Source organism: Melospiza georgiana, chromosome 13 (genome assembly GCF_028018845.1).
Source record: "Melospiza georgiana isolate bMelGeo1 chromosome 13, bMelGeo1.pri, whole genome shotgun sequence".
NCBI classification, from domain to species: Eukaryota; Metazoa; Chordata; class Aves; order Passeriformes; family Passerellidae; genus Melospiza; species Melospiza georgiana.
The window spans coordinates 3,808,223-3,833,648 of record NC_080442.1 but is presented as its reverse complement, the minus strand read 5'-3'; the positions used below and the strand labels follow the sequence as shown (position 1 = coordinate 3,833,648).

At 48.7% G+C, this 25,426-nt stretch overlaps 1 protein-coding gene across 3 annotated transcripts; it reads left to right on the top strand.

Annotated features, from left to right (window-relative positions):
• Positions 1–257: 257 nt before the first annotated feature.
• On the top strand, positions 258–23,950 carry EDC3 (enhancer of mRNA decapping 3). 3 transcript variants are annotated; one of them, XM_058033132.1, is made up of 7 exons: positions 258–264; positions 4,603–4,781; positions 8,101–8,414; positions 13,059–13,394; positions 19,713–19,866; positions 21,444–21,661; positions 23,503–23,950. In XM_058033132.1, exons 2-7 carry the CDS (start codon positions 4,618–4,620, stop codon positions 23,835–23,837), a joined length of 1,521 nt encoding a protein of 506 aa, XP_057889115.1. In that variant the 5' UTR covers positions 258–264; positions 4,603–4,617; the 3' UTR covers positions 23,838–23,950. The 3 variants fall into 3 exon arrangements, with proteins under 3 accessions (XP_057889115.1, XP_057889113.1, XP_057889116.1); XM_058033130.1 differs by lacking the exon at positions 258–264 and having other exon boundaries at positions 3,594–4,781; XM_058033133.1 differs by lacking the exons at positions 258–264; positions 4,603–4,781 and adding an exon at positions 5,052–5,062.
• Positions 23,951–25,426: the final 1,476 nt, after the last annotated feature.

Genomic DNA, 25,426 nt, shown 5'->3' with positions numbered 1-25,426 from the left:
CATGTGTGTGACACAGGTGTGTGACACAGGTGTGTGACAGAAGTGTGTGACACAGGTGTGTGACACAGGTGTGTGACACAGGTATGACAGCGGCCGGAGTGCTCCTGACGCGGGCACTGCGCATGCGCACAGCGCGTCTCCCACGCCGTCTCTATGGCCCCGCCGGCGGCCGGAGCGCCGCGCGGGGGGCGTGACCGGAAGTGGCGTCACGCCGAGCGTCTGTGAGGCGGAGGGGCCGCGGTGAGGCGGGAGCGGCGGCGGCGGGTGAGGGGCACCGGGGGCACCGGGGCACGGCGGGCACGGCCCGGCCGATCGGAGCGAGCGGGCTGCGCTGCCGTGCTGCCTTCCCGGCGGGCTGGGGCTCTGCGGGACTGCCGTGAGGCGCGGCGGCGGCGCCAGGCCCTGCCCGGCCTGAGCGGGCCGTGGTGGGGAGGCGCGGGGCGGGAGGCCTGTGGGGCGGCTGTGGTTAACAAGGGGTTAAACTGTGTTTGAGTCCCGTGCTTGCCTGGGGGTTGCTGTGTTTGCTTATGGGGGGGCCATGTTTATGTATGAGGTTCCCTGTGTTTACCTATGGGCCCCTGTGTTTATCTGTGTGGGGGGCTGTGTTTGCTTTATGGGGGGGGTATTCTGTTTTGGGGGGCCCTGGGTTTACTTTTTAGGGGGGTTTCCCTGTGTTTATCCATGGGAGAGATATGTGTTTATCCGTAGGGTTCCCTGTGTTTATTTTGTGGGAGTTCCCTGTGTTTATTTTGGGGGATTCCCTGTGTTTATGCATGGGGGGTATCCCTGTGTTTATTTGGGGAGGTTCACAGTGGTTATCCATGGGGTATCCCTGTGTTTATTTTTGGGGTTCCCTATGTTTATCTATGGGGGGGGGTTCCTCGTGTCCTCGTATTTATCCATGGGAGGGGGTCTGTGTTTATCCATGAGGGATTCCCTGTATTTATTTTGGGGGTTCCCTGTGTTTATCCATGGGAGGAGTCTGTGTTTATTTTTGGGGGTTCCCTGTGTTTATTTTTGGGGGTTCCCTGTCCTTATCCCTGGACATCCCTGTATTTATTTTTGGGGGTTCCCTTTGTTTATCCATGAGGGTCACTGTGTTTATCCCTGGGATATCCCTGTGTTTATTTTTGGGGGTTCCCTGTGTTTATCCATGGGATATCCCTGTATTTATCTTTGGGGGCTCCCCTGTGTTTATCCATGAGGGATTCCCTGCATTTATTTTTGGGGGTTCCCTGTGTTTATCCATGGGGTTCCTTGTGTTTATCCATGGGATATCCCCGTGTTTATTTTTGGGGGTTCCCTGTGTTTATCCATGGGATATCCCCATGTTTATTTTTGGGGGTTCCTTGTGTTTATCCATGGGATATCCCTGTGTTTATTTTTGGGGGTTCCCTGTGTTTATCCATGGGATATCCCCGTGTTTATTTTTGGGGGTTCCTTGTGTTTATCCATGGGATATCCCTGTGTTTATCTTTAGGGGTTCCCTGTGTTTATCCATGGAATGTTCCCTGTGTTTACCCATGGGGGATCCCCCTTTTCACCTTGGGGGGTTCCCCTTTTTACCTTGGAGGCCCCCTATATTTACCTATGGGATGAATTTACCTGTGCTTGGTCCACTTGTTTACAATATTTATTTACAATATTTATTTACAATATTTATTTACAATATTTATTTACAATATTTATTTACAATATTTATTTACAATATTTATTTACAATATTTGGGATCCCTGTGTTTACCTATGGGCTCCCCTCTATTTTCCTACAGGCACACCTCCCAAATCCAACCCCAGAATAGTTTAATTTATATTTGCACTCAAACACAGATTTATTCTTGGGGTTTTTTTTTTGCTAAAAGGAGCCTCTTGTTCTTCCAAAGGATCCCTGTGAGGTGATGATGTGTGCTGAGCTCCTTCCCATATTCCCCAAGGGAGATTAAAAAGAAAACAGGAAATGGAATGAAGCTTTAGCTTTCCTGTGGATGCCCAGGGATGTGTTATCTGTGTTTTGAGAGTGCTTTTTATCAGCCATCTCCTTGGAATGCAGACATTCTCATCATGGCTTCATATCAACACACAGCCACAGGAAGGAGAGGAGCCTGCTCCTGAGCAATTTCTGGCTTTGTGACCAAATTTAATGTTTTCAGCCTATGAAACTTGGGGGAAGTGAGATTTTTATTTTTTTTTTCCTTGCATCTTTTTCCATGCAGCTGCCTCTTCCAGCAACGTGATTTTTACATGGAAATTGATCTCCCTGGGCTGTCTCCCCTGTTTCTTTGTGCTGCTCACAGTAAATATCAAACATTCTCCCTCTTTGATTGCAGCATGAAAGGCAAATCCATACATTTAGCAGCTTGTCATGTCTCTTGTTCTCTGTGATGCTTGTGAGCCTGTCACTGGGAAATCTGGGATCAAAGGAGCTTTTTAGCTGCTCCCAGCAGTGTTGGAAACATCTGTCTAAACAAATTGGAGTTTTTCCTCCCTGCTTCTGACAGAACTCGAGTGCTGGGAAGGAGAGCAACCATTTTTTAATTCTTTTATCTAATTGTGGCAGTGATGTGAGGTTGCCTTTGCTGCTTTTGTCCTGCATTCCAGTTTTGGGGGGATTTTCCCCCCCTTTTGTGTTTCTCTGTTGGTTGGGGTTCCCCTCCTGCCCTGTATCTCAGTTCCCTGAAAGATTTTGCTTTTCATTTGCACATGCAGAGAATTCAATCCTGAACATTCACAGGAGCTGCTCTGGCCAATGTCCATCTGCCAAAACCAGGGAAGTGAAGAGAAATTCCCAGTTTGAAATCACAGGGAGTGTAGCCTTTATCCCAGCCTGGAAATGAAACCAGGGAAATGAAGAGAAATTCCCAGTTTGAAATCACAGGGAGTGTTGCTTTTTTCCCATCCTGGAAATAAAACCAGGGAAATGAAGAGAAATTCCCAGTTTGAAATCACAGGGAGTGTTGCTTTTCTCCCATCCTGGAAATGAAACCAGGGAAATGAAGAGAAATTCCCAGTTTGAAATCACAGGGGGTGTTGCTTTTTTCCCATCCTGGAAATGAAATGAGAGAAATGAAGAGAAATTCCCAGTTTGAAATCACAGGGAGTGTTGCCTTTATCCCATCCTGGAAATGAAATGAGAGAAATGAAGAGAAATTCCCAGTTTGAAATCACAGGGAGTGTTGCTTTTTCCCAGCCTGGAAATGAAACCAGGGAAATAAAGAGAAATTCCCAGTTTGAAATCACAGGGAGTGTTGCCTTTTCCCAGCCTGGAAATGAAACTTGAGATAATTTTAGTTAGGAGGTGATGTAAGAGCAGATCTTGATTTGAAGGCCTTCAGGGACTTTAGTGAACATATTTCTTATATCACCTTCTTACTAAAATTATCTTGAGTTTTATTTCCAGCTTGGAAAGAGAATATCCACAGGCAGGGTGAAACACTAAATTTTCTTTTGGATTTTGAATTCAGCCAGTCAGAGATCTGCAGATCTTTATTTGAAGGCCTTCAGGGACTTTTGTGAACATCTTATATCACTCCTTACTAAAATTATCTCAAATTTCATTTCCAGGCTGGGGAAGAGACAACAGGAGAATATCCACAGGCAGGACAGAACACTGAATATTTCTTTTGGAAGCATCAGCCTTGAGTTCAGCTGGTCAGACAAAGATCTGCAGATCTTTATTTGAAGGCCTTCAGGGACTTTTGTGAACATAATTTTAGTAAGGAGGTGTCATAAGAAATATCTTGAGTTTCATTTCCAGGATGGGGAAATGGCAACAGGAGAATATCTACATGCAGGACAAAACATTAAATACTCCTTTTGAATCTTGAATTCAGCTGGTTAAACAAAGATCTGCAGATCTTTGTTTGAAGGCCTTCAGGGACTTTTGTGAACATCTTATATCACCTGCTTACTAAAATTATCTGGAGTTTCATTTCTAGCTTGGAAAAATGCAACAGGAGAATATCCACCGGCAGGACAAAACTCTGATTCTTTCTTTTGGATTTTAAATACACTCAGTCAAACAAAGATCTGCAGATCTTTATTTGAAGGCCTTCAGGGACTTTTGTGAACATCTTTCTTATATCACCACCTTACTAAAATTATGTTGAGTTTCATTTCTAGCTTGGAAAAAGGCAACAGGAGAATATCCACGGGCAGGACAGAACACTGAATATTTCTTTTGGAAGCATCAGCCTTGAGTTCAGCTGGTCAGACAAAGATCTGCAGATCCTTATTTGAAGGCCTTCAGGGACTTTTGTGAACATCTTTCTTATATCACCACCTTACTAAAATTATGTTGAGTTTCATTTCTAGCTTGGAAAAAGGCAACAGGAGAATATCCACAGGCAGGACAAAACACCAAATGTTTATTTTGGATTTTGCGTTGAGGTGGTCAAACAAAGATCTGCCATACCGCGGGGAAGGCAAAAATATGTGCTTATATTTTATTGTAAATGATTTTTTATCATCTAGGGATTTAGACTCTGCCTGGGATGGTTGGGCTGTCACTTCCTCCCCACCAAGGAGAGAGGAGGAGCAGAGCTGGGAGGGCTCCGGGGCTGTGGATCTGACTCAGGCTGTGGCTTTGTGCATCTCGTTGCAGCAGCTCTGTGCCACAGCCATGGCCACGGACTGGCTGGGCAGCATCGTGTCCATCAACTGTGGGGAGAGCCTGGGAGTGTACCAGGGCAGGGTGTCTGCTGTGGATCAGGTGAGCCAGACCATCTCCCTCACACGGCCCTTCCACAACGGCGTCAAATGCCTCGTGCCAGAGGTCACCTTCAGGTGAGTGCCTGCCTTGCCCCCTGTGCCGTGGTCTTGGTGTGAAAACTTTGCTAAGAAAGGCAGGAGCCTCCCCTGGAATGGGAAATGTAAACCCTCTCCCTCTGAATTGCTACCATTTGGAAATTCAAGTGCTCTCAGGCAAAGATATGGGGGTAGGAATAACAGTTCTTTATTAGGGAAGAAAAAAAAATGAAAATGCAGTGATACAAACCTGATAAGGTCTCTGGTATCGAGATGACCCTGAGGTGTTAGAAAATCTTTTTCCCAGAGGTCACCTTCAGGTGAGTGCCTGCCTTGCCCCCTGTGCTGTGGTCTTGGTGTGAAAACTCTGCTAAGAAAGGCAGGAGCCTCCCCTGGAATGGGAAATGTAAACCCTCTCCCTCTGAATTGCTACCATTTGGGAATTAAAGTGCTCTCAGGCAAAGATATGGGGGTAGGAATAACAGTTCTTTATTAGGGAAGAAAAAAAATGAAAATGCAGTGATACAAACCTGATAAGGGCTCTGGTATCGAGATGACCCTGAGGTGTTAGAAAATCTTTTTCCCAGCTCTGTGACTGAAGAAGACAACAGAATTCCTTGGCTCTCCATCTCAAGGTTGTTTATTTGCTGTTATCCAATACATGGTCTGTCTGACCTGCTGAGATCTGTCCAGCAGGTTGGGTTGTAGCACACTGACTGCCCTCAGGGTGGTGTTATCTTTTTATACTAAAAACTATATGTGTACTTGATTTACAATAATTTTCCAGTATCTGTCACCTGTGTTACACCTGTGTCACACCAATATCACTCTGTCTCTACTCTAAACCAATCCAAAAGTGTCACCATCGCAGCAGAAGATTGAGGACAAGAAGAAGAAAAGGACATGCCCACATTCCTCCATCTTGCTTTTATGACCCCCATTCAAAAACCCCAAAATTCTCCATTTTCACCTGGTGATAAATTCGTTATCATTCTACTCAGAGTCTTGTGGCTTGCAAATCTTCACACAAAGTTGGTAATTGTTTCCGTGGGTTCAAATGGAAGGCACAGGTGGTTTTGACTCCATGCCAAGTCTCTGAGCCCCCTGCCAGGGTCTTGAGTCCTCCAGGGCAGCCAGAGGGATGTCCTGGGTTCTGACACAAACTGCCAGAGTCAGACCATGCCCTGTCCCCTGTGTGTCAGGGTGGTGTCCCAGCCCCATCCCGTGGTGGCTCAGCCCTCCTGCAGTGCCAGCTGTGGCTCTGCTGCAGCAGGGATCCTGCACAAGGGGGGAGTTTTCCTCTGCAGCTCCAGGGCTGCTGCAGATGGGCCTGGGCTCCCTCTGGCCATGCAGGGCAGCAGAAAGCTGCTCCTCTGGCAGTGCAGGGGGCAAAGGCTGCTGGGGTGTCCCAAACCTCAGACTGGATCCAGGCAGGAATGCTTGGCTCCTCCCCTGGGCAGAGCATCTCCCCATGGGATGGTGGAATTGGATCAGCCATGCAGGGACACTCACTGGCCCATGAACAGGAGATAATTAATAATTAATGGCTCGTTAACAGAAGAGAATTGCTTCACAGAAAGGAATAGAATACACACCTCCATTTCCAACCTTAGACAGCCTGGCTGTTGGGTTATACTTTTTATTTTGATTTAGAGATGGGGTAACTGAGAGCTATTTTAAAACTTTTAAGTTTTACAAGAAGAGCGAGACAATATAAATGTTATGATTTATGCTGTTACAATTAGAATTTGAACTACTTCTTAATTGTCATAGTTTTGCATGAGAGATATTTAGAGAAGTGATGCAAAGCATTCACCAGCACAAAAAATTACCCTTTTTCTTTTACCTTGGAAGGTTTTGAGGCTGCTTTAGCTTCCTCCTAATGCTGTCTCCCACTTGGGAGTGAGAACAGCACTGGGGATTGGCCAGCCCTGAACCCAGCACACTCCTTAGGGCATCAGCTGGGAAATCCCAGATTGGTGACATCTCAAACTGAACCAAAACCTCTACAGCTGTAAAACACCAGAAGTGGGTTTTGGTTTATTAATTTTTTGTTCAGCTATGTTCTAGATGTTTTAAAGCTCATAATTTAAAATTACTCTTTGTAAGTTTTACTATAATATGTTTCTTATAATATATTTTACTATAATATAGTATTTTTATTATATATAAATACATTTATAAATTTATAATATAATACGTTTTAATACTATATTTTACTATCTTTTTATACTATTTTACATATAATTTTGTTTATAATTTTATTTCTATATAAAATAATTTAAAATTATCAATATATAATGTATAATGATAATTTTAAATTATATATAATATCTAAATCTATAACATATAAATATATAATATATAATATATTTTTATTACATATAAATATATATGCATTTTTATCTAAAAATTTTAATGTATATTTTATATGCTTATATTTTTTATTATTTTTATTTCTGTTCTGTTGTGTTGTAGCAGAGGGAACTGAGATGCTTTTTCAAAGCTTTGCCCTCAGCAGTTTCCCCACCAGTTCCTGCTAACACTGTGCTTGAAAATATAAATAGGAGTCACTGCTCAGTGCCCATTTTCCTGTTTCTTGCAGTGTTGTACTTAAGGCTCTGAGTCACTCCTTTTTCAATAACTCTGACTCCTCAAAGTCAATACTCTTGACTTTTTTTTTTACTCTGAATTTATTTTTTCCCCCTTGGATTTTGCAGAGAGGCACTGGAGGAAGGCAGCAGGAGATGTGTGGAGTCTCCCTGCTTTCACATCCCACTTGGACAAATGCTGAGTTAAAGCTGGAAGAGCCTCATTGCTGACTTATTTCTTGCAGTCAGTGCAAATGGAGGGCTTTATAATCACTCCTTTGTTTAATTTTGGCTTCTGCCCAATGCTAGATTAGTTTTCTTTAGCTTTTTTTTTCGTTGGAAATGGGAAGTATCCTCCTTGACTGAGCATGAACTGCTCTGATCTGAGGGTAGCATTCTGCAGAAATGGATTAAAAGTAATAGTAGCCTCAAGGCTGAGAGCAATTAATTAGCTGGGAACTGTTAAATTAATGCAGATTTCTGCAAAGCTCTGGGCCGGTTGCTTCCATTTATTTGCTTGACTGATTCCTGTTTCAGCTGCAGAGCCTTTCAAACAAAATCCAGGTGCAGTGCAGGCATACTGAAGTGGTTGTTTTGAAGATTTGCCATTTCAGTTGAACATTTTGATATCTGTCTGTTTGAGCATCAAAATCCTTTTATTCCCTTGTTTCCATTGATGATGCCATCAGAACAATCCCATTGGACAAGGATGGTTTTTCCCTGACAGGGTGTGTGCTAAATTCCTGCTTTTCTGCTGCTGTTTTTAGGGCAGGTGACATCACTGAGCTCAAGATCCTGGAGATCCCAGGACCAGGGGACAGCAGGCAATGTGGGGACTCGCAGCACATGGACACAGCCATGCCAGGGGTGGGCTGCCAGGTGGGGCCCAGCCAGAATGGCACTGGCAAGGTGCTGAAGAAGCCCATGTCCAGCAGTGCCCCACAGAACATCCCCAGGAGGACAGACATGAAGAGCCAGGACATTGTCATCTCCCCACAGCAGCAGTGCTCCAAGAGCTACATGGATCGGCACATGGAAACGCTGAGCCAGTCCAAGGGCTTCAGGAGGAGACACAACTCCTGTGAGTGTGGGGCTCTCCTGGCCAGCATCTTCCCTTTGCTGGCAGCTTCCCCTGGCCCACCTGTGGGTTATTTGGAAATAATTCTGACCCCATCTGAAAGGTGGTTGTAGGCAGGTGAGGGTTGTCTTGGTTTGGAAAGACAGGTGTGTGCTAAGGAAGGCAGGAGCCTCCCCTGAAATGGAAAATGTAAACCCCCTCCCTCCAAATTGGTATAAAATTTAAATTAAGGGGCTCTCAGGCAAAAAATATGGGAGCAGCAATAACAGTTCTTTACTAGGAAAAAAAAAAAGATAAAATGAACAATGCACTAAACTAAAATATCACTGCCAGAGTTAGAACCCAACCTGACACCCTGTGGGTCAGGGTGTTGGCAGCAGTGCCATTGGAAATGTGGCTGCAGCCCTCCTGCAGTGTCAGGGGTGGTTCTGGTGGAGCAGGGATCCTGTAGGAAGGTGTAGTGTCCCTCTGAAGGTCCAGGGGAACAGGCAGCTGCTGTTCCTGTGGGGAATCCAGAGGAGAAAGCTGTGCTGGTGTTCCAGAATCTCCAGATTATATCTGGGTAGCAATGCTTGGCTCCTCCCTCTGGGCTCACATCTCCCAGTGGGATGCTGTAGTTCTTATCAGCCATGCAGTGACATTCCATAGCCTCTTATCAGCAGATGTCCCCTCCTGAGGGAGGAATGGGTGTGGAAGAGATAAGGAGAACTGCCCATTTAACAGAAGAGAACTGCCATCCAGATGGCCAATACATCTTGCTTGGCAATCCAGGACAGAGTTGGTCTCTTGTTCCTGACAGAATGAGAGGACACAGTCTTAAATTTAGGTTGGATGTAAGGAAAAGGTTTTTTAAAAAGAAAAGAAAGAGGGATGAAATGTTGGATTTGTCTGCCTGGGGAGGTGGTGGAGTCACCATCCCTGCATGTGTTTAAAAACAAGATTGCATGTGGCATTCAGTGCTGTGATCCAGCTGAGGTGGTGTTAGGGCATGGCTTGGACTCAATTTATCTTAAAGGTCTCTTCCATCTTAGTGATTCTGTCTGTGTAGAAAATGTCTAATGCCAGTTCCAGGGATTTCCTCATTTTGCTCTCTTTCCTGTTGGAAGATTCCCAGCCTCCAGCCTTTCCTCAAAAAGGAGCTGCTACAAACTGCAGTGTGATCCTCGAGTGGGAGGAAAACGCAGTGGGTTGTAGCAGCTCAGTGTTGTGTTTGCAGGGATCCTCCAGGAAAAGTGAAAGACACATGCAGTGAGACTTTCCCCCACTGTTTTGTCTTTCATGATTTTAAGACTTCCTGAGGCAGCAGTGAGAGTTCAGGATTAATGGCTTTTTTTTTTTTTCCTGCTTAATTTAAACCTCTTGCTTTTTAAGTCTCCCCAAGCTTTTCTATTTAAGGCTTCTATACCCATAACCTATTACAACATCACCCCATACATAATTACAAATGGGTTTTGGCTGTGTTGTTAAAAATATAAATTAATAAGGGTGATGTAAAATCAGAGCATCCCAGAGTCACACATCCCTTATTTTTATTTCTCTTGATAAAATCTTCAAAATGGGGCCAAAACTGACTTTATTCACTTTTTTCCTCAAAGTCTCCTGAGCTGTCTTCCTTTCCAGACCCTCATAATCCAATTCCTGTAATTTCAGTGCACATCCAGCATATTTCCATGACTTAATTGTTATGCATCCAGAATAATTCCATGATTTCATTTTCTTGCAAAATAAACAGACCAAGGTGGGCCAGACCAGTGAAACAGGTGTAAGGCTGTGTTTTTGGGGAGAAATTCCTAGACCTCTGGAAGTCTTTCTCCCTCACCACTAACTGGGATATTTTTACACCTTCCAGGATGTCTGGTAGATTGGGGGTGAGCAGAGCTTAAACCCACAAACAAGTCATGTACAGCAGGTGACTTTTAGAGATTTTGAGGCAGGTTGAGCAAGGTCCTAGGTGTTGGCTTGGGTTCATTTTGGAATACAGGAGGGCTTCCAAAGGAGGTACAAGGGCTTCCAAAGGAGGTACAATGGATTCCAAAGGAGGAATAAGGGATGTTTTACCCTGTGAAATGTGCATTTGGACAGCAGGGTGAGTGATGTGTGAGTTTTGGGAGGGGGATAGAATTGGGTCTGGCTTTGTAGGGAAGAATGGACTGAGATGTCATCCAGAGCTTGTGTCCTGCAGCTGAAACTTGACCTCCTGTTGGCCTCTAGCGTGCCAAGTGAGGGCCACAATTGCCCTTTGGAGCCCTGGTGTGACAGGAATCAATAAACACCAAACCCCAGCTCAGGTTTCCCAACAATGGCTCTGCTGCCGTGCTGGCACCGGGCTCGTGGTGCCAAGGCTGGCAGCAAAGCCTCCCACAGGGATCTCTCAGGAAGGTAGCCAGCTTGCTGCAGACTTTGTTTGCTTGTGTGCTGAACATGAAAGGGTTGTTATTCCTCAGAAACAAAAAAAAGCCCGGGAAGGGTTGTTTATCTTGTGAGGGAGGTGCTTTTGTGTGTGCCAGCTTGCAGTGGAGCTCTCCTCATGCAGGGCAGAGCACTGGGAGCTGTGATCCAGAGGCAGCTGGAATAGGAGATCTGCCTTGTTCAGCCTGACTTTGCTTCCCCCTCATGCCCTTTTTTTGCTTCTTTTCTTTTCCCTGAGCAGAACCAGCTGTCATTTTTTTTCCTGCCTAGAAAGCAGCACTTAAAGAGGAACAGCTCCTAACTTTGCTCCCAGCTCCTTGTTCTGTGTGCCTTGTTAGGGGGCTGTGGGGCAGCCAGGGCAGAGCTCAGGATGGCTCAGGGAGCTGCCCACCACCTTTTGATGAGGTGGGCTCCTGGCTCCCATTCTTTGTGGCTGCAGGGAGCTTTGCAGCTTTATTCCATCAGCATTCCATGCTCACATCAGCTGCTCCTGTCCCACTGTGAGTTTTGGGGCAGCTGAGGGGAGTGTGGAGCTGACAGGAGCAGCTTGAGCTGGCCAAACTCTTGCCCTGACACAAGGAGCAGGCTGGATTTGCCTTTGTGGCTGTGCAGGCTCCAGCTTGTCCCCCTGAACCATGAGAGTCCCTTGGCTCCTGCTTGAGCTGCAGTTCCTGAGCGTTGGGAGAGCTTGGGCCTCATCTTCCTCCTTCAGAGCAGCAGCTGTGGCAATTCACTTCCACACCAAATCCTGTCCAGCTTTGTGTCACCTTTGGTTTGGGAGCTCTTTATGTGGGACAGAGTGGAGTTTGGTACCAAAAACTTTCAAAACCATGCACATAAATGAGTGGTTGCAGTGTGCTCACTGCAATTCTCCTTTCCTCTCTCCTAAATCCTGTTTTGTCACCACAGTGCTGCAATTCTGCTGTCTGTCCTTCCAAGACAAAAGTGCATTATCATTTGAGAAGGTTGTTTGGTTTTTTTTTTCCCTTAATGGGGAGTGGTTATTCTGCAAGACCTGACAGATTTAGGATCTTGCTGTGGTGACTGGGAAAGCTTTCAGGTTAGTTATTAACCAGTTCTTGAGAAAAACCAAGCCCCACACTATCTGAAATAAATCCTTGCTGAGGCAATGCATCTCTGACTGGAAATAAACCAGGTCCACATCCTCAGCAAATCCCATTTCAGCATGACTGGAGTTAGACATGCTCAAACTGGACTTGTGCTGCTGGAGTTTGTGCCTGCTGCAAATCTTTTGGGATGTTTGGAAATCTCCTTGGATGGCTCAGAATTCTTTGTTTCTGTGGTATCAAATTGATTCTCTCCAAGTCATTTGTATAAATCCCTCACAAATGGGATTATCTTAAACAACAGGAAATGGTTTAGTAGAGCAAGAGCTCTGGCTTGATAACTTACTCCATCTGTTGGACACTGTAGGTGATTCCTGGAACTGCAGGAATTGGCCTGAAATTTTTTCTAGTAATTGCAAATGTGACACTGCCAAGGACAAACAAAATAATATTGTCAGGACCTGGAGGACAAAGGAAGAAATGAGCAAGTAAAGGATATGTTGAGCTCATAATTGTATATTTGCATCAGATGAAGAACTGATGACTTTCATCAGTCTCACTCCAGAGAATTTGGGCTTTCCCCGTGACTTGTGGTTGGAAAGAAGTGTATTCCAAAACACAAGTTAATGGGTAAGGAGGAGAGTGAAACAGGAATGAGGCAATGGATTGTGTGTTATATCACAGAAATTAATTACATCAAGGCTGAGCAAAAAGAGATCCTTTCTATTCAGGGTTTGAAGTTCTCCCTTAAAGATCACTAATAGGGAAGGAAACACCTACAGTAGTTTCTGAAATTTAGAGGAATCCCAGAGAATGGCTTGACTCACACACCTGCCTGAACATGGGAAAACTCCTAGCTGATTTACCTTGCCACTGGGATTAAATAAAACCTGGAGAAACTGTGAGCAAGCCTGTTTTTCTAACCTGGCTGCTGGAGGGAAGTCCCTGAAAGTCTCTTTGCTGATGCTCTGTTTTCTATCGGCGTTCTGTTTTCTATTTGATGTTCTATTTCCTGCTGCCTTAGCTGAGCCTGAGTAATGCCAGCTCCAGGGCTGAGCTCCATGGTGAGCACCCCTTGAGTGAGGGCACTGTGAGCAGGAGCTCCCCTCTGCCCCAAAATGCCTTTTTCCCTTCCAGGACCCACTCCCACCTTGCTTTTCTTTTGCCTTAGGGTCATCCAGCAGCCGCCACCCCAACCAGGTGACGCCGAAGAAGAGCGGCCTGAAGAACGGGCAGATGAAGAGCAAGGATGACGAATGCTTTGGGGATGACATTGATGAAATCCCAGACACTGATTTCGATTTTGAGGGCAACCTGGCCCTTTTTGACAAGGCAGCTGTGTTTGAGGAGATCGAGACCTACGAGAGGAGGAGCGGCACCCGCTCGCGAGGGACCCCCAACGAGAAACCCGCCCGCTACCGGCACGACGAGAACATCCTGGAGTCAGAGCCCATCGTCTACAGGAGGATTGTGGTGCCCCAGAACCCCCACAAGGAGTTCTGCACGGGTATGTGCCTGATATGGACCCAAAGTGCTGCTTTTGGGGCCACACGCAGGTGGAGTTTTGCTAAGGAGTCAGCTTGATGTGGTCCAAGCGAAGTTGGGTTTGTGTGTTCACACCAGCCTTTCTTTGCAGTGTTTCTGAGAGAAATAGGGCAGCTGTGACTGTGTTGACAGGGAAGAGATGAGGATCTGACTCTATGTTTCAGCAGGCTTGATTTCTAATTTTATGATTTATGATTATTTTATGTGTTTGAACATCTCTGTGTTTTAGGAGCAGGTCCTTCAGCAGACCCAACATTGTGCAGTTTTAATATCTATTATATTCAAGCTATACTAAAAGAATAGAAGGATTTCACCAGAAATAAGCTAAGAATAGAAAAAGAAAGTCTGAGCCACAAGCCTTTGTTATCATCCTTTCTGTCCAAGCCAGCTGACTGTGATTGGCCATTAATTAGAAACAAGCACATGAGACCAATCACAGATGCACCTGTTGCATTCCACAGCAGCAGATAATCATTGTTTACATTTTGTTTCTGAGGCCTCTCAGCTTCTCAGGAGGAAAAATCCTAAGGAAAGGATTTTTCATAGAAGATGTCTGTGACAGGCAGCAAAATAAGTGTTGCTCCAGCAGGGAGCAAAGCTGATGGTTGGGAATTGAGTAAGAGGTGTTTAAATCTTTACTTTGATTTCAGGAGCCTTGGGAACCCACGTGGACTCTGAGAGGGGCAGAGGGATGGGCTCAGGATTTGTGATTTCATGGTTTCAGGAAATTTCCTGTGCTTCTGGCACTCTTTGGGTTGTAGTTCTCCATTTCTATGTGGGTTTAAATGTAGTTCATGTAAAAAGGATTTATGGAACATTTAGTACAAATTTCAGGTAACTTTAGTCTCCTTGGGATATCTTGCCTTTGATTTTAAGTAAAATGTGGGAGTGAAGGAAATTTGGGATTTCAGGAGTGTTTCTTTTCCACATCAGAATGAAATCAGATGTCAGCTCTTCTTGCAGGGACTCAAACCAACTGATATTCTGGTAGCCTGAGCAGAAGTGTGAGCAGCTCCTTGGGCTGTCATTCTTCCTCAGCCTGGAAATTCCATCTGGGGTGTGAAACGCTTCAGGGGAGGAAGCTGATGGATTCGTAATGATTTGCTGCTTTTCACTTTTGAAAAGACTCTTTTTTTGATGGTTCTGGTGTATAACAATGTCCTAGTTCTCCATTTCTGTCATTCCTCTTCCTAGTGTCCCATTCTGCTCTGGGGTGAGAGGAAAACACAGTGGGTTGTAGCAGCTCAGTGTTGTGTTTGCAAGGATCCTCCAGGAAAAGTGAAACAAAGGTGCAGTGAGACTTTCCCCCACTGCTTTGCCTTTGATTTTTCATGATTTTAAGACTTCCTGAGGCAGCAGTGAGAGTTCAGGATTAATGGCTTTTTTTTTTTTTCCCTGCTTAATTTAACCTCTTGCTTTTTAAATCTCCCCAAGCTTTCAGCATCTCTCTGTGGAAGAAGCCACACTGTGCTGTGTGAACAAGCACCTCTTCATTTTCTGTGTGATTTCCTGTCTATCTTGTGGGTATTTTCAAATTTCATACTTGTCAATCCATCTTCCAGCTGGCTTGTTTGAGAGGAGACAGGGCCTCTGTGGATGTCTAGTCTGAAACAAAAGCTAAGCCACTGTTGGCAGCCAGTCTGAGCAGGGTGGCTGACAGGGGATTCCAGCAGCAGAATTCCTGGGAGGAAAAGCACCATGCACTGAGCAGCAGTGAGTAAATTCAGGGATGGAAACCCAATCCTGTTTGCTGCACTCCCAATCCCTTTGTTCAGCAGCTGGAAGGGGGATGCTGAGCTGCCTCTCAGTGCCTCAAAGAGCAGCTGGTGTGATTAAATCAATGCCAAGAGCTCCAAAAGCCTGTTTGGTGTTGGATGTGTCTGTGGCAGGGTTCTCCCTGCAGAGTTTTTCTGGTTTCCTAAGGGAAGCTCTCCTTGCAAAAAGCACTTCCTAGTTATGACAAAGCACTTCTTTCTCTTGTTGTTTTTTGGGTTTTTTTTCACCCTGGGCCAGTCTGAGAGATGATTGTGTTAATAGAGACAGTGATTCTGACTGAGACAGTGATTCTCTGTCTGCTGCAACAGCACAAAAACTGATGCTGGAGATTGGCAGGGAGTTCATATCCAGCTCTTGGCACTGTGGGATCCCTGTCTGTGGATCCCAACCTGCTTTTTGATGCCATGGAGGATGGTAAAACCAAAAAAAAAACAAACTGCTGATGTCAGTTTGGAGTCAGCCTTTTGAGTTCCCCAAAAGATTCACCTGCAGGACTTCCAGCCTGGGGTTTTATTGCTGACTGAAAGAATTTGGTGTGTGTAGGACAAACACTTCAGTCCACTGGGATGCTTTTCTGAGAGCTGGTTTTGTGGAGCTAGGCAAGTAAAACACTTCTAAAAGTGTCAAATAAAACACTTCTAAAACAACCCTGGGTTTTAGAAGTGAGCTGGGGAGGAGGAAGTTGGGAATCTGTTCCAAGCAGAAGTGACAACTTGGAGCTAATAGAATTTTGCAGGTGATTGTGGCTGAGCTAAATCCATCCCTGGGACTCCACACTCCTGAACACATCATTCATCTTCATTGGTTTGGGCTGGCTGCTGTTTATCTGTCTCTTTATTTACTGGGAAATGCATCTGTTTAGCAAAAACTGCCTCCCTGCAAAGGCTGATCCTTGCCTGAGGTGTGAGCTGCCTTTTTCTGCTTCCAGAGAATTTAAATGTGGGCTGGCTCGTGCCTGTCTCTGTTTCTGCTGTTGGCACTCAAACTCCTGTGTTTGAACATCTCTGTGTTTTGGGAACAGGTCCTTGAGCAGAGCCAGCATTGTGCAGGAGTGCTGGAGCTCAGAGGAGTTTGCAGGAGGGTCTGTTCTTCAAACAAGCTTTCCTTCACAGTGAGGAGGTGCAGGAGCAGGCAGAGCTTTGTGCCAGGATCAGAGGCTGGCTGTGCCCCGAGGGTGATGCCCACAGTGTGGCTTTTCCTTTGGAAAGGTTTTTCCTTGCCCTGTCCTTGACAGACTTTTCCCCTCTTTTACCTCCTCCGTGGCTGGGTGTGAATATTGAATGTGTGAAGTGTTCTGGGCTGCTTTGAGCAGAGAGAAAACTTTCACTCTCCTCAATTTTGCTTCAGGAGCAAACAGTGGGTGTGGGGCAGAGTCCCTTTGTCCCTCTGGCAGTTTTTTTTTTTGCTCAGCTGGAGGGAATTGTGCACTAATGCTGGGAGAGCTCACACTGGAAGGTCAGCCAGAACTCTGGTGGGATTTGCTGTAATTAAAAACAATGGTGATTAACAAAAGCAGCCCTTAAGGTTGTGTTGTTTGAGGGGCAGTAAATGTGTTTGGCTGACTCTGCAGGCAGGTGCTTCCAGCTTTACCACCAGCAGAAGGCAGCAGGGAATGTCTCCTGTGCCTGGTGGGGACAGGAGCTCCAGACTGTCACACTGTGAGGCTCTGGACCTAAAACTGGGACCTGGGATTGTTCATTGTCAGTGGGAAGAGTTGATGATGTCAGGACAGCTTGAAGGAGATGCTGAGTCCAATTCTGCCTGAGCCAGTGCCTGGATTTATTTTAGCAGAGAACTGGAACTAGAGAGCTGCTGAAATGGCCGAGGGAAAAGATGGGCTCCAACCCTCTCCTTTTTCCCTGCCACTGCAAGCTTGGGGAGCATTTGGGCATCCCAGCAGCATTACAGGACTTGTTTGGAGGAAAACTCCTAATTCTTTAACTTCTGGAAGGTTAACTCCCTCTTCTGCTGCCTTGGGATGTTTTTATCCACCCAGTGTCACTCTGCAAAACCATTCAGTCTATATTTGCCTTGTGGGTTGTTTGGTTTGGTGTTGTTTTTTTTTTCCCAGGCAGCTGTAAAATACATTTATTTAATATTAAAAGGCCTGGGCTAATTTATTTTATTGCCTTCATTAGCAAACAATAAAGATGCCCTGTCCAACCCAAACATAATTAAAGTTGGCAGAGCTTCAGTTTTGTGGCAGTGGTGTTATTGTTAGTGGGTTTACTCTGCCAGAGTTTATTTAACTCCCTGGGCCTGCTTTTGATGAGCCAGTCTGACTGGTTGGACCTTGCGTGAGGGCACAGAGGGGAAGTTCTCCTGGAAGTTCTCCTGGCATCTCAGCTGCTCCTGAGAGGCAGCAATTAGGACAGGCTGGCGTGCTAAATGCCACTCCAGCAGTGCCTCACATTAACCCCTGCTGGCAGCCAGCCCGTGGGGAAGGCAGTTTCCTGAAGCTGCTGGCTGAGGGGAGGATGTGCAGGGGACACCAGAGCTGTGCTGAGTTGGGTGCACACAGAGTGGACATTGTCTGCTTTGTCCTTCTGCTTCAGGGGCTTGGTACAGCATTTCAGCAGGGGATTCCTGGGTGCTTCAAAACAGAGTTTGGGATCTCCCTCTTTTGGGGTCAGCAGTGATGCTGGGAGAGACCCCAGCCTCGGGTCACTCATTGCAAATCATCCCTGGAGCTTGGAAAGCAGCAGCAGGAGGGGCAGAGATGTGACTGGCAGCATGGCAGAGCAGGGCTTGTGTGGCATGGGGCAGGTGGTGACCACTGTTGGCACAGGGCAGGGCATGGCATAGGGCAAGTGGGTGACCATGACTGCTGTGGGCATGGAGCAGGATGTGGCATGGGGCAGGTGGGTGACCCATGGGACAGGTGGTGACCACTGTGGGCACAGGGCAGGTGGTGATTGCTGCAGGCACTGGAGAGGTGGGTGACCATGCTGCTGTGGGCATGGGGCAGGTGGTGACCTCTGTGGGCACAGGGCAGGGCATGGCATAGGGCAAGTGGGTGACTGCTGTGGGCATGAGGCAGGTAGGTGACTGTGACCTCTGTGGGCACAGGGCAGGTGGGTGACTGCTGTGGGCAGGGGGCAGGTGTGTGACCCACAAGGCAGGTGGGTGACCCAGATGGTGACCACTGTGGGCATGGAGTAGGTGAGTGACCCACGGGGTCAGTGGGTGACCCACGGGGCAGGTGGGTGGCACAGGGCAAGTGGGTGACCATGACTGCTATGGGCACAGGGCAGGTCATGGCTGCTGGCACAGCCCCAGGGCTATTCCTGCCGGGCTCAGGCTCTTATCAGCCCTCAGGCATGGCTGATAACAGCCTGCTGGCCTGGCCTGGCAGCCAGGTGACCTCTGGGGCAATGCTGGCACACGTGGAGCCCTCTCTGTGTGCAAGACCTGGCTGCTGAGGCCAGGGATGAGCTCCAGGAGGGCTCAGCAGGGTCCCTGTGCCTCTCAGGCTGTTTCCAGCAGCCCTGTCACATTCCCACAGCTCTTCCCAGCAGCACAGGCAGCCCCAGCCCTGCTGGGCTACCAGGAGCACCCAGGGGCCACTGTCACACCCAGAGCAGAGGGGCCAGGGGTGCCTGAGGGTGACCCAGGGAAAGCTGAGAGGAGAGATGCTGCTGATGGGGCTCAGCTGACACTTTCTGACCTGATCAGAATCAGTGCCTGATTCAATCCTCAGCCTTTTTGCTCCATGGTGCAGCTCCTGTGCCTGTCTCAGAGTGGGAGCTGCACTCAGCTGGCATTCCTGGCAGGAGAAGGAGCTGAGAGCTGCTTTGTGAACATCCCATAAGGAGATGGCACAGGTTGTCCAGAGGAGCTGTGACAGCCCCTGGAAGTCTCCCAGGCCAGGCTGGACAGTTCTCAGCACTTCACAAAACCTCTCTTGTTTCTTTTCTCTTGATCCAAATGCTGGAGCATTTCCCAGCTCACTAGCCCAGGCTGCCCTGAACACCTGGGAGGTGTTTTTCTGCACAGTTTATCCTTTGAGCATTTCCCTGCTGCCTCTGTGTGCTGTGATGGGTCTGGAGCACCCTTCTGCCATGGGAACACCTACCAAATGTGGGATGGCTTGTTTTGCTGGGATTTTGGGGACCAGTGTCAGGATTCATAAAGCATCCAGGCTTTTTTTGGCACTTCACAGCTGCTCTTCTGACTTGCACCGTGCTCAGTAGCACTCTGTGGTGGGTTAAAGCTCTGTTGGCCTGGAGACCATGAAGAAAAACCTTAATATTCCATCTGTGAGTCCCAGAGGCCTTCTCAGCCCTCGTGTTACTAAAATTTCCCACAGAACTTTTGTGGAAGTGTTATTTTAAGCCAACACTTGTGTTTAGCCGTTTCTTCCTCCCTGAGAACAATTTGGATTAATTTGGTGGCTTGGGAGGGAGCGTGGGTGAACAGTTAACAGTTAAGGATGAACCTTTTCACTGTTTTGAGTGTCTGACTGTCCCCATTTGTGCCTCTTTTCCCTTTTCCTGCCCCCCAGACTCGGGGCTGGTGGTGCCCAGCGTGTCCTACGAGCTGCACAAGAAGCTGCTGGCGGTGGCCGAGAAGCACGGGCTGACCCTGGAGAGGAGGCTGGAGATGACAGGGGTGTGTGCCAGCCAGATGGCCCTGAGCCTCCTGGGGGGGCCCAACAGGTACAGCTGGGGCCTCTGAGGGGAGGGAAGGAGCTGGCAGGGCCCTCTCAGCTCTTAAATCACACACAAAGCTCAGCTGAGGTTTTCCTTCCCCCTCACTGGGAGTCGTTTGGGGAGCTGAGCTTTGCACAGGTGCTGCCTGAGGTGGATGGAGCCGTGCAGAATGTGTGAGGAGCTCCTTTCTGCACAGAAAGGAACCTTCCCTTTGCTGATGTGGCACATTGCAATTTCACAGTGTCAATAAAAGCAGAAGGCAGCCCGTGAAAACAGCGCTGTGTGGATTTTTGTGAGGCTGGCTCAGCTTTTCAGGCATCTGCAGCCCACCTGAGCACATCCTGCTCTTTGCAGCAGCTTTGGAGTGCACTCAGTGCCTTTTGCTGACTCCTGAAGAGCTCTGCTTCCGTGGCTGTGGCTGTGGGCAGGAACTGCACCTGTGTTTCTGTGCTGTTGATAGCTGCTCCAGATTATTTGCTCTCAAAAGAAAAGTAACCCTTCAGTCTCCATCTGCTTTTTCAGGAGCTCTTTAGCAGGATCTGCTCACTTTTTCAGGAGCTCTTTAGCAGGATCTCCTCACTTATTCAGGAGCTCTTTAGCAGGGTCTGCTCACTTTTTCAGGAGCTCTTTAGCAGGATCTGCTCACTTTTTCAGGAGCTCTTTAGCAGGATCTCCTCACTTACTCAGGAGCTCTTTAGCAGGATCTCCTCACCTTTTCAGGAGCTCTTTAGCAGGATCTGCTCACTTATTCAGGAGCTCTTTAGCAGGATCTGCTCACTTTTTCAGGAGCTCTTTAGCAGGATCTGCTCACTTTTTCAGGAGCTCTTTAGCAGGATCTGCTCACTTATTCAGGAGCTCTTTATTAGCACCTGATCACTTATTCAGGAGTGCTGTACCAGCACCTGATCACTTGATGGAGATCACTGAACAGGCAGCTGAAATTCCTGCTGCAAGCCCTGATGCCTTCCAGGCCAAATTAACTTTATTGTGCAACTAATGAAGCTTAGAGAGTAGAGAATTTTTCTCTGTTTTATTGTGACTCCTCTGATGGGGAAATTCACCTTAAATTTTTAGCTTTCTTCTACAATTCTTGGGACCTTGTGTGAGTGCAGGAAGGGGAGGAGAAGGCTGGAACAACCTTAAAGTATGTGAAGGGCCCTCTAAGGGAGCCAAAGAGAGTCTATCAGCAACTTAAAGAGGGGAAATTTAGATGAAATCTGGAAGAAATTTTTCCCTGTGAGGGTGCTGAGCTCCTGGCACAGCTGTGGCTGCCCCATCCCTGGGAGTGTCCAAAGCCAGGTTGGACAGAGCTTGGAGCAGCCTGGGCTAGTGAAAGGTGTCCCTGCCCACAGGGGTGACCTTTAGGGTCCCTTGCACCCCAACAAATGCGAGCTTCTCTGAACCTGCAGGCAGAGCAGCGTCAGCACCACAAAAGGATGTGGGCTGCTCTGGATTTGCAGAACACCTGGCAATTTGCATCTTGCTGGGTGTTTTTTTGTTGTTCAATTTTTTTTTCTCATGCAGGAAGGTGATAAGAGGCTCTGGGGTTTGCTGACAGTCCCTTTCTCTTGCCTGTGTTTCAGACTGAACCCCAAGAACGTGCACCAGCGGCCCACGGTGGCGCTGCTCTGCGGCCCCCACGTGAAGGGCGCGCAGGGCATCAGCTGCGGGCGGCACCTCTCCAACCACGACGTCCACGTCATCCTCTTCCTCCCCAACTTCGTCAAGATGCTCGAGTCCATCACCAACGAGCTCAACCTCTTCAGCAAGACACAGGGACAGCAGGTCTCCAGTGTCAAAGGTCGGTGGGCAAGCAGGGCTGGCTTCCCTAGGAGGGGGGGAGCAGGGCTGGCTTCTCCAGGGCTGGATTCTGCAGGGGGAGCAGGGCTGGCTTCTCCTGGGAGAGCAAACCTGGCTTCTGCAGGGCTGGATTCTGCAGGGAGAGCAGGGCCAGCTGCTCCAGGGCTGGCTTCTTGTGGGGGAGCAGGGCCGGCATCCCCAGGGCTGGCTCCTGCAGGGATAGCAAGGCTGACTTCTCCAGGGCTGGCTTCTCCAGGGGAGGAGCAGGGCTGGCTTCTGCAGGGAGAGCAAACCTGGCTTCTGCAGGGAGAGCAAACCTGGCTTCTCCAGGGCTGGCTTCTGCAGGGAGAGCAAACCTGGCTTCTCCAGGGCTGGCTTCTGCAGGGAGAGCAAACCTGGCTTCTCCAGGGCTGGCTTCTGCAGGGAGAGCAAACCTGGCTTCTCCAGGGCTGGCTTCTGCAGGGAGAGCAAACCTGGCTTCTCCAGGGCTGGCTTCTGCAGGGAGAGCAAACCTGGCTTCTCCAGAGAGAGCAGGGCTGGCTTCTTCTGGGGCAGCAGGGCTGGCTTCTCCAGGCTTCCTGCAGAGAGAGGAGGGCCAGCTCCTCCAGGGAGAGCAGGGCTGGCTTCTGCAGGCTGACCAAACCTGACTTTTCCAGGGAGAGCAGGGCCAGCTTCTCCAGCGCTGGCTTCTGCAGGAAGAGCAGAGCTGGCTTTGTCTGGGAGAGCAAACCTGGCTTCTCCAGGGCCAGCTCCTCCAGGGAGCAGAGCTGGCTCCTGCCCGCTGCCCTGGCACCACCTAGTGGCACTGCCACGCCTGGGTGGCTGCCCAGAGGCTGCAGGGACAGAGCAGCGCTTGTGCTGCCACAGCTGTTTCCGGTGGGAAGAGATGAGGAAGAGCTGCTGGATGGAGCTGTGCTGGCAGCATGAGGGGCTGCCTTGTTCAGCATGTTGGAGCTGGGAGGGAATGAGTGTCCAGCTGCTGCTGCAAAGCAGGAGCCAGCTCTGCTGTCAGGATTCCCATCTGGGTATTCCCTAGAATAAACAGCTTCTGGGGGACTGCTGGCTGCTGCCTGGCACTTCACCAGTTGATTTCAAAGCTGCTTCATTTGAACTTCTGGGGAGAAACAAAGCTGGGAGTTAGGGCTGTGCTGTGCTGACAGAGCTACTTGCCTGTGTGAAAATATTGTAAAAGGTTGGAAGAGATTTTTCAGAGCAGCTGTGGCTGCTCCTGGATCCCTGGAAGTGTCCAAAGCAAGGCTGGGTGGGGCTTGAAGCACCCTGGGATAGTGGAAGGTTCCTGCCCATGGCAGGGGGTGGGATGAGGTGAACTGTAAGGTTTATTCCAAACCAAACCATTCAATGGTTTTGCATGAAGGACTTTGTGATCCATCAGGTGAGGGGGATGTAGAGCTGGTGAGGGAATGCAGCAGGAGTGGAGCAGCACAGGTGAGAGAATGCAGCAGATGTGGAGAATGCAGCAAATGTGGAGAATGCAGCAAGTGAGTGTGACAGAGCTCAGTGGAATAGGCAGCAGTGCAGCACAGCTGGTGTGTTCCAAAAAGCAGCCTTATTTTCACCTTGTGGAATAAAAAAGATCCTTCCTGATGGGCAGAGAGCCCCACTGCTGCCCTGGGCTGCCTGCACTGTGGCTCAGTGACACTGGGGTTGCTCACAAGCTGGTCATTGGGTATAGTACCTGCCAGGCTGGGGTTCAGGGTGGGTCTGTGGGGGAAGGATGGCAGTACCAGCAGGTGAGGCCAGGCTGTGCAGCAAGAGTGGAAGCCAAACCCCAAAGCTGCAGCCGGTGCCGCCGATTCTCAGCCGTGCCCGTGTTTCTTGCAGACCTCCCAGACACCCCGGTTGACTTAGTGATCAACTGCCTGGATTGTCACGAGAATGCCTTTCTGAGAGACCAGCCTTGGTACAAAGCAGTGGTGGACTGGGCCAACCAGAACCGTGCCCCCGTGCTGAGCATAGACCCCCCCATCAGCGAGATGGAGCTGGGCATCGATGCCAAGTGGTCGCTGGCGCTGGGGCTGCCGCTGCCGCTGGGCGAGCGCGCCGGCCGCGTCTACCTCTGTGACATTGGCATTCCCCAGAAGGTCTTCCAGGAGGTGGGCATCAACTACCACTCCCCCTTTGGCTGCAAATTTGTCATCCCCCTGCACTCTACCTAGAGCTCATGCAGCCCCCCCTGGCTGTGAAGGGAGAGAGAGGAGGAGCTCTGTGAAAGCCAAGCTGTGCTGAGCTGGATCCCGGCTGGGTCGACTCTGGTGACGCCTTAAAGAAAACAAACACAACAGAAAAAAAAAAAAAAAAAAAAGAAGGATGTGAAGTTCTGGAGGGGTTTGCCTTCTGGAAGAAATGCTGTGTGTTTAAAAAGAAAAAAAATGGAATAATCGTAAAATGAAATGAAAAAAAACCCAACAAACAAAAAAAAAAAAGGAGGAAGAGAAGGAAGTGAATTGTTCCTGCAAAGCTGTTTTCATTCTTTCCTGCTGTGGGATGGAGGAGTGTGCAGGACCATGGTGGCTGTCCCCTGCTGCTGCCCAGCCCTGGCTGGCACATGGTACAAATAAGGCTGGTTTGGAGCTTTCAGATGTGTTTCAGGTCCTTCTGGTTGACTATGCCCAGCAAGGACATCCTGGTGGGAACAGCACCCCTTGATTGTGTAGAAATCCCTTGTGTCGAGGGAAAATCTCGTTTGGTTCCCATGTTGGTTCCACTGCCCCATCACTGTTTGGTGTTCTGGAAGGCAGTTGTAGCTCCCTCTCCTTCCCAGCCTGTCCAGCCCCTCACAGAGAGGGCTTTTCCCTGTTTGGAGAGCTTTGGAGAGCCAGAGGCTCCCACCTGCTCTGGGAGCACTGATGTCCTTCCTCAGCTCGGCCTTCCTGCTTCTGTGCTGTTGGCTTCTCTTTGTTTGCTTCGTGGCCGAAGCCCAGCTCTGTGGGGTGGAGGCCTGGTATGGAAAAGAGCTTTTCCAGCATCCTGGTGGGGTTTGGGGTTGTTTTCTTTGGTTCTTTCTCCGTGCTGGCCCAGCAAGTGGCTGCTCCAGGGCTGGGGGAGTGCAGCAGGGCAGGGCAGGGTTGCTCTGGGGTTGTTGGGTGCTGGGTGCTGCAGATGAGGTTCAGGGTGAGCTCCCCTGTCCTTCCAGCATCCCTGCTACATTGGGGATGGTTTAGGAAGTAGCTCATGGATCTGTTCATTCCCCTTGGAATCAAAGCCTGTGTGTGGGGTGGGCTTGGCCTGAGGAGGGGTTTGGCTCCTGTCTGCTGGCAGGAGAGGGTGTGGTGGGAGCTGCTGTGCTCCTGGGTGGGATTCCCATCAGAAATCTGCTCTGCTGTCCCGTGCCTGGCCAGAAACATTGAGTTATCCTTTCCTGTGTTCCTTTTATTGTCCTGGGTGCAGGGATGAGCTGAGGAGCCACCAGGCAATCAGCTTGGGTGCTGGCTCTGTGTGTCCCCAGAGCTGAGCCAGGGAGCTGGGAACATGGGCAGGGCTGGAGCTCTGCTGCTCCTCTCACACTTCACCCATCCCCAGGGCTCCTCCACCTCACCCAGCCGTGCTCTGGCACCAGGGAGGCTCTGGGTGCTGCCTCTGTCCAGGGGAGCTGGATCCCTTGGGAGGCTGAAGCACAGGGACCAGCCCAGTGTGGTCCAGTCTCACTGACCAGCCCCACTTGTGCCCCGAGCTGGGGCTTTAGTCAGGCACTCATCTTTCCTTTCCTCTGTTAGAACCCAGCCAGGGCTGCCAGAGGAGGAGGGAA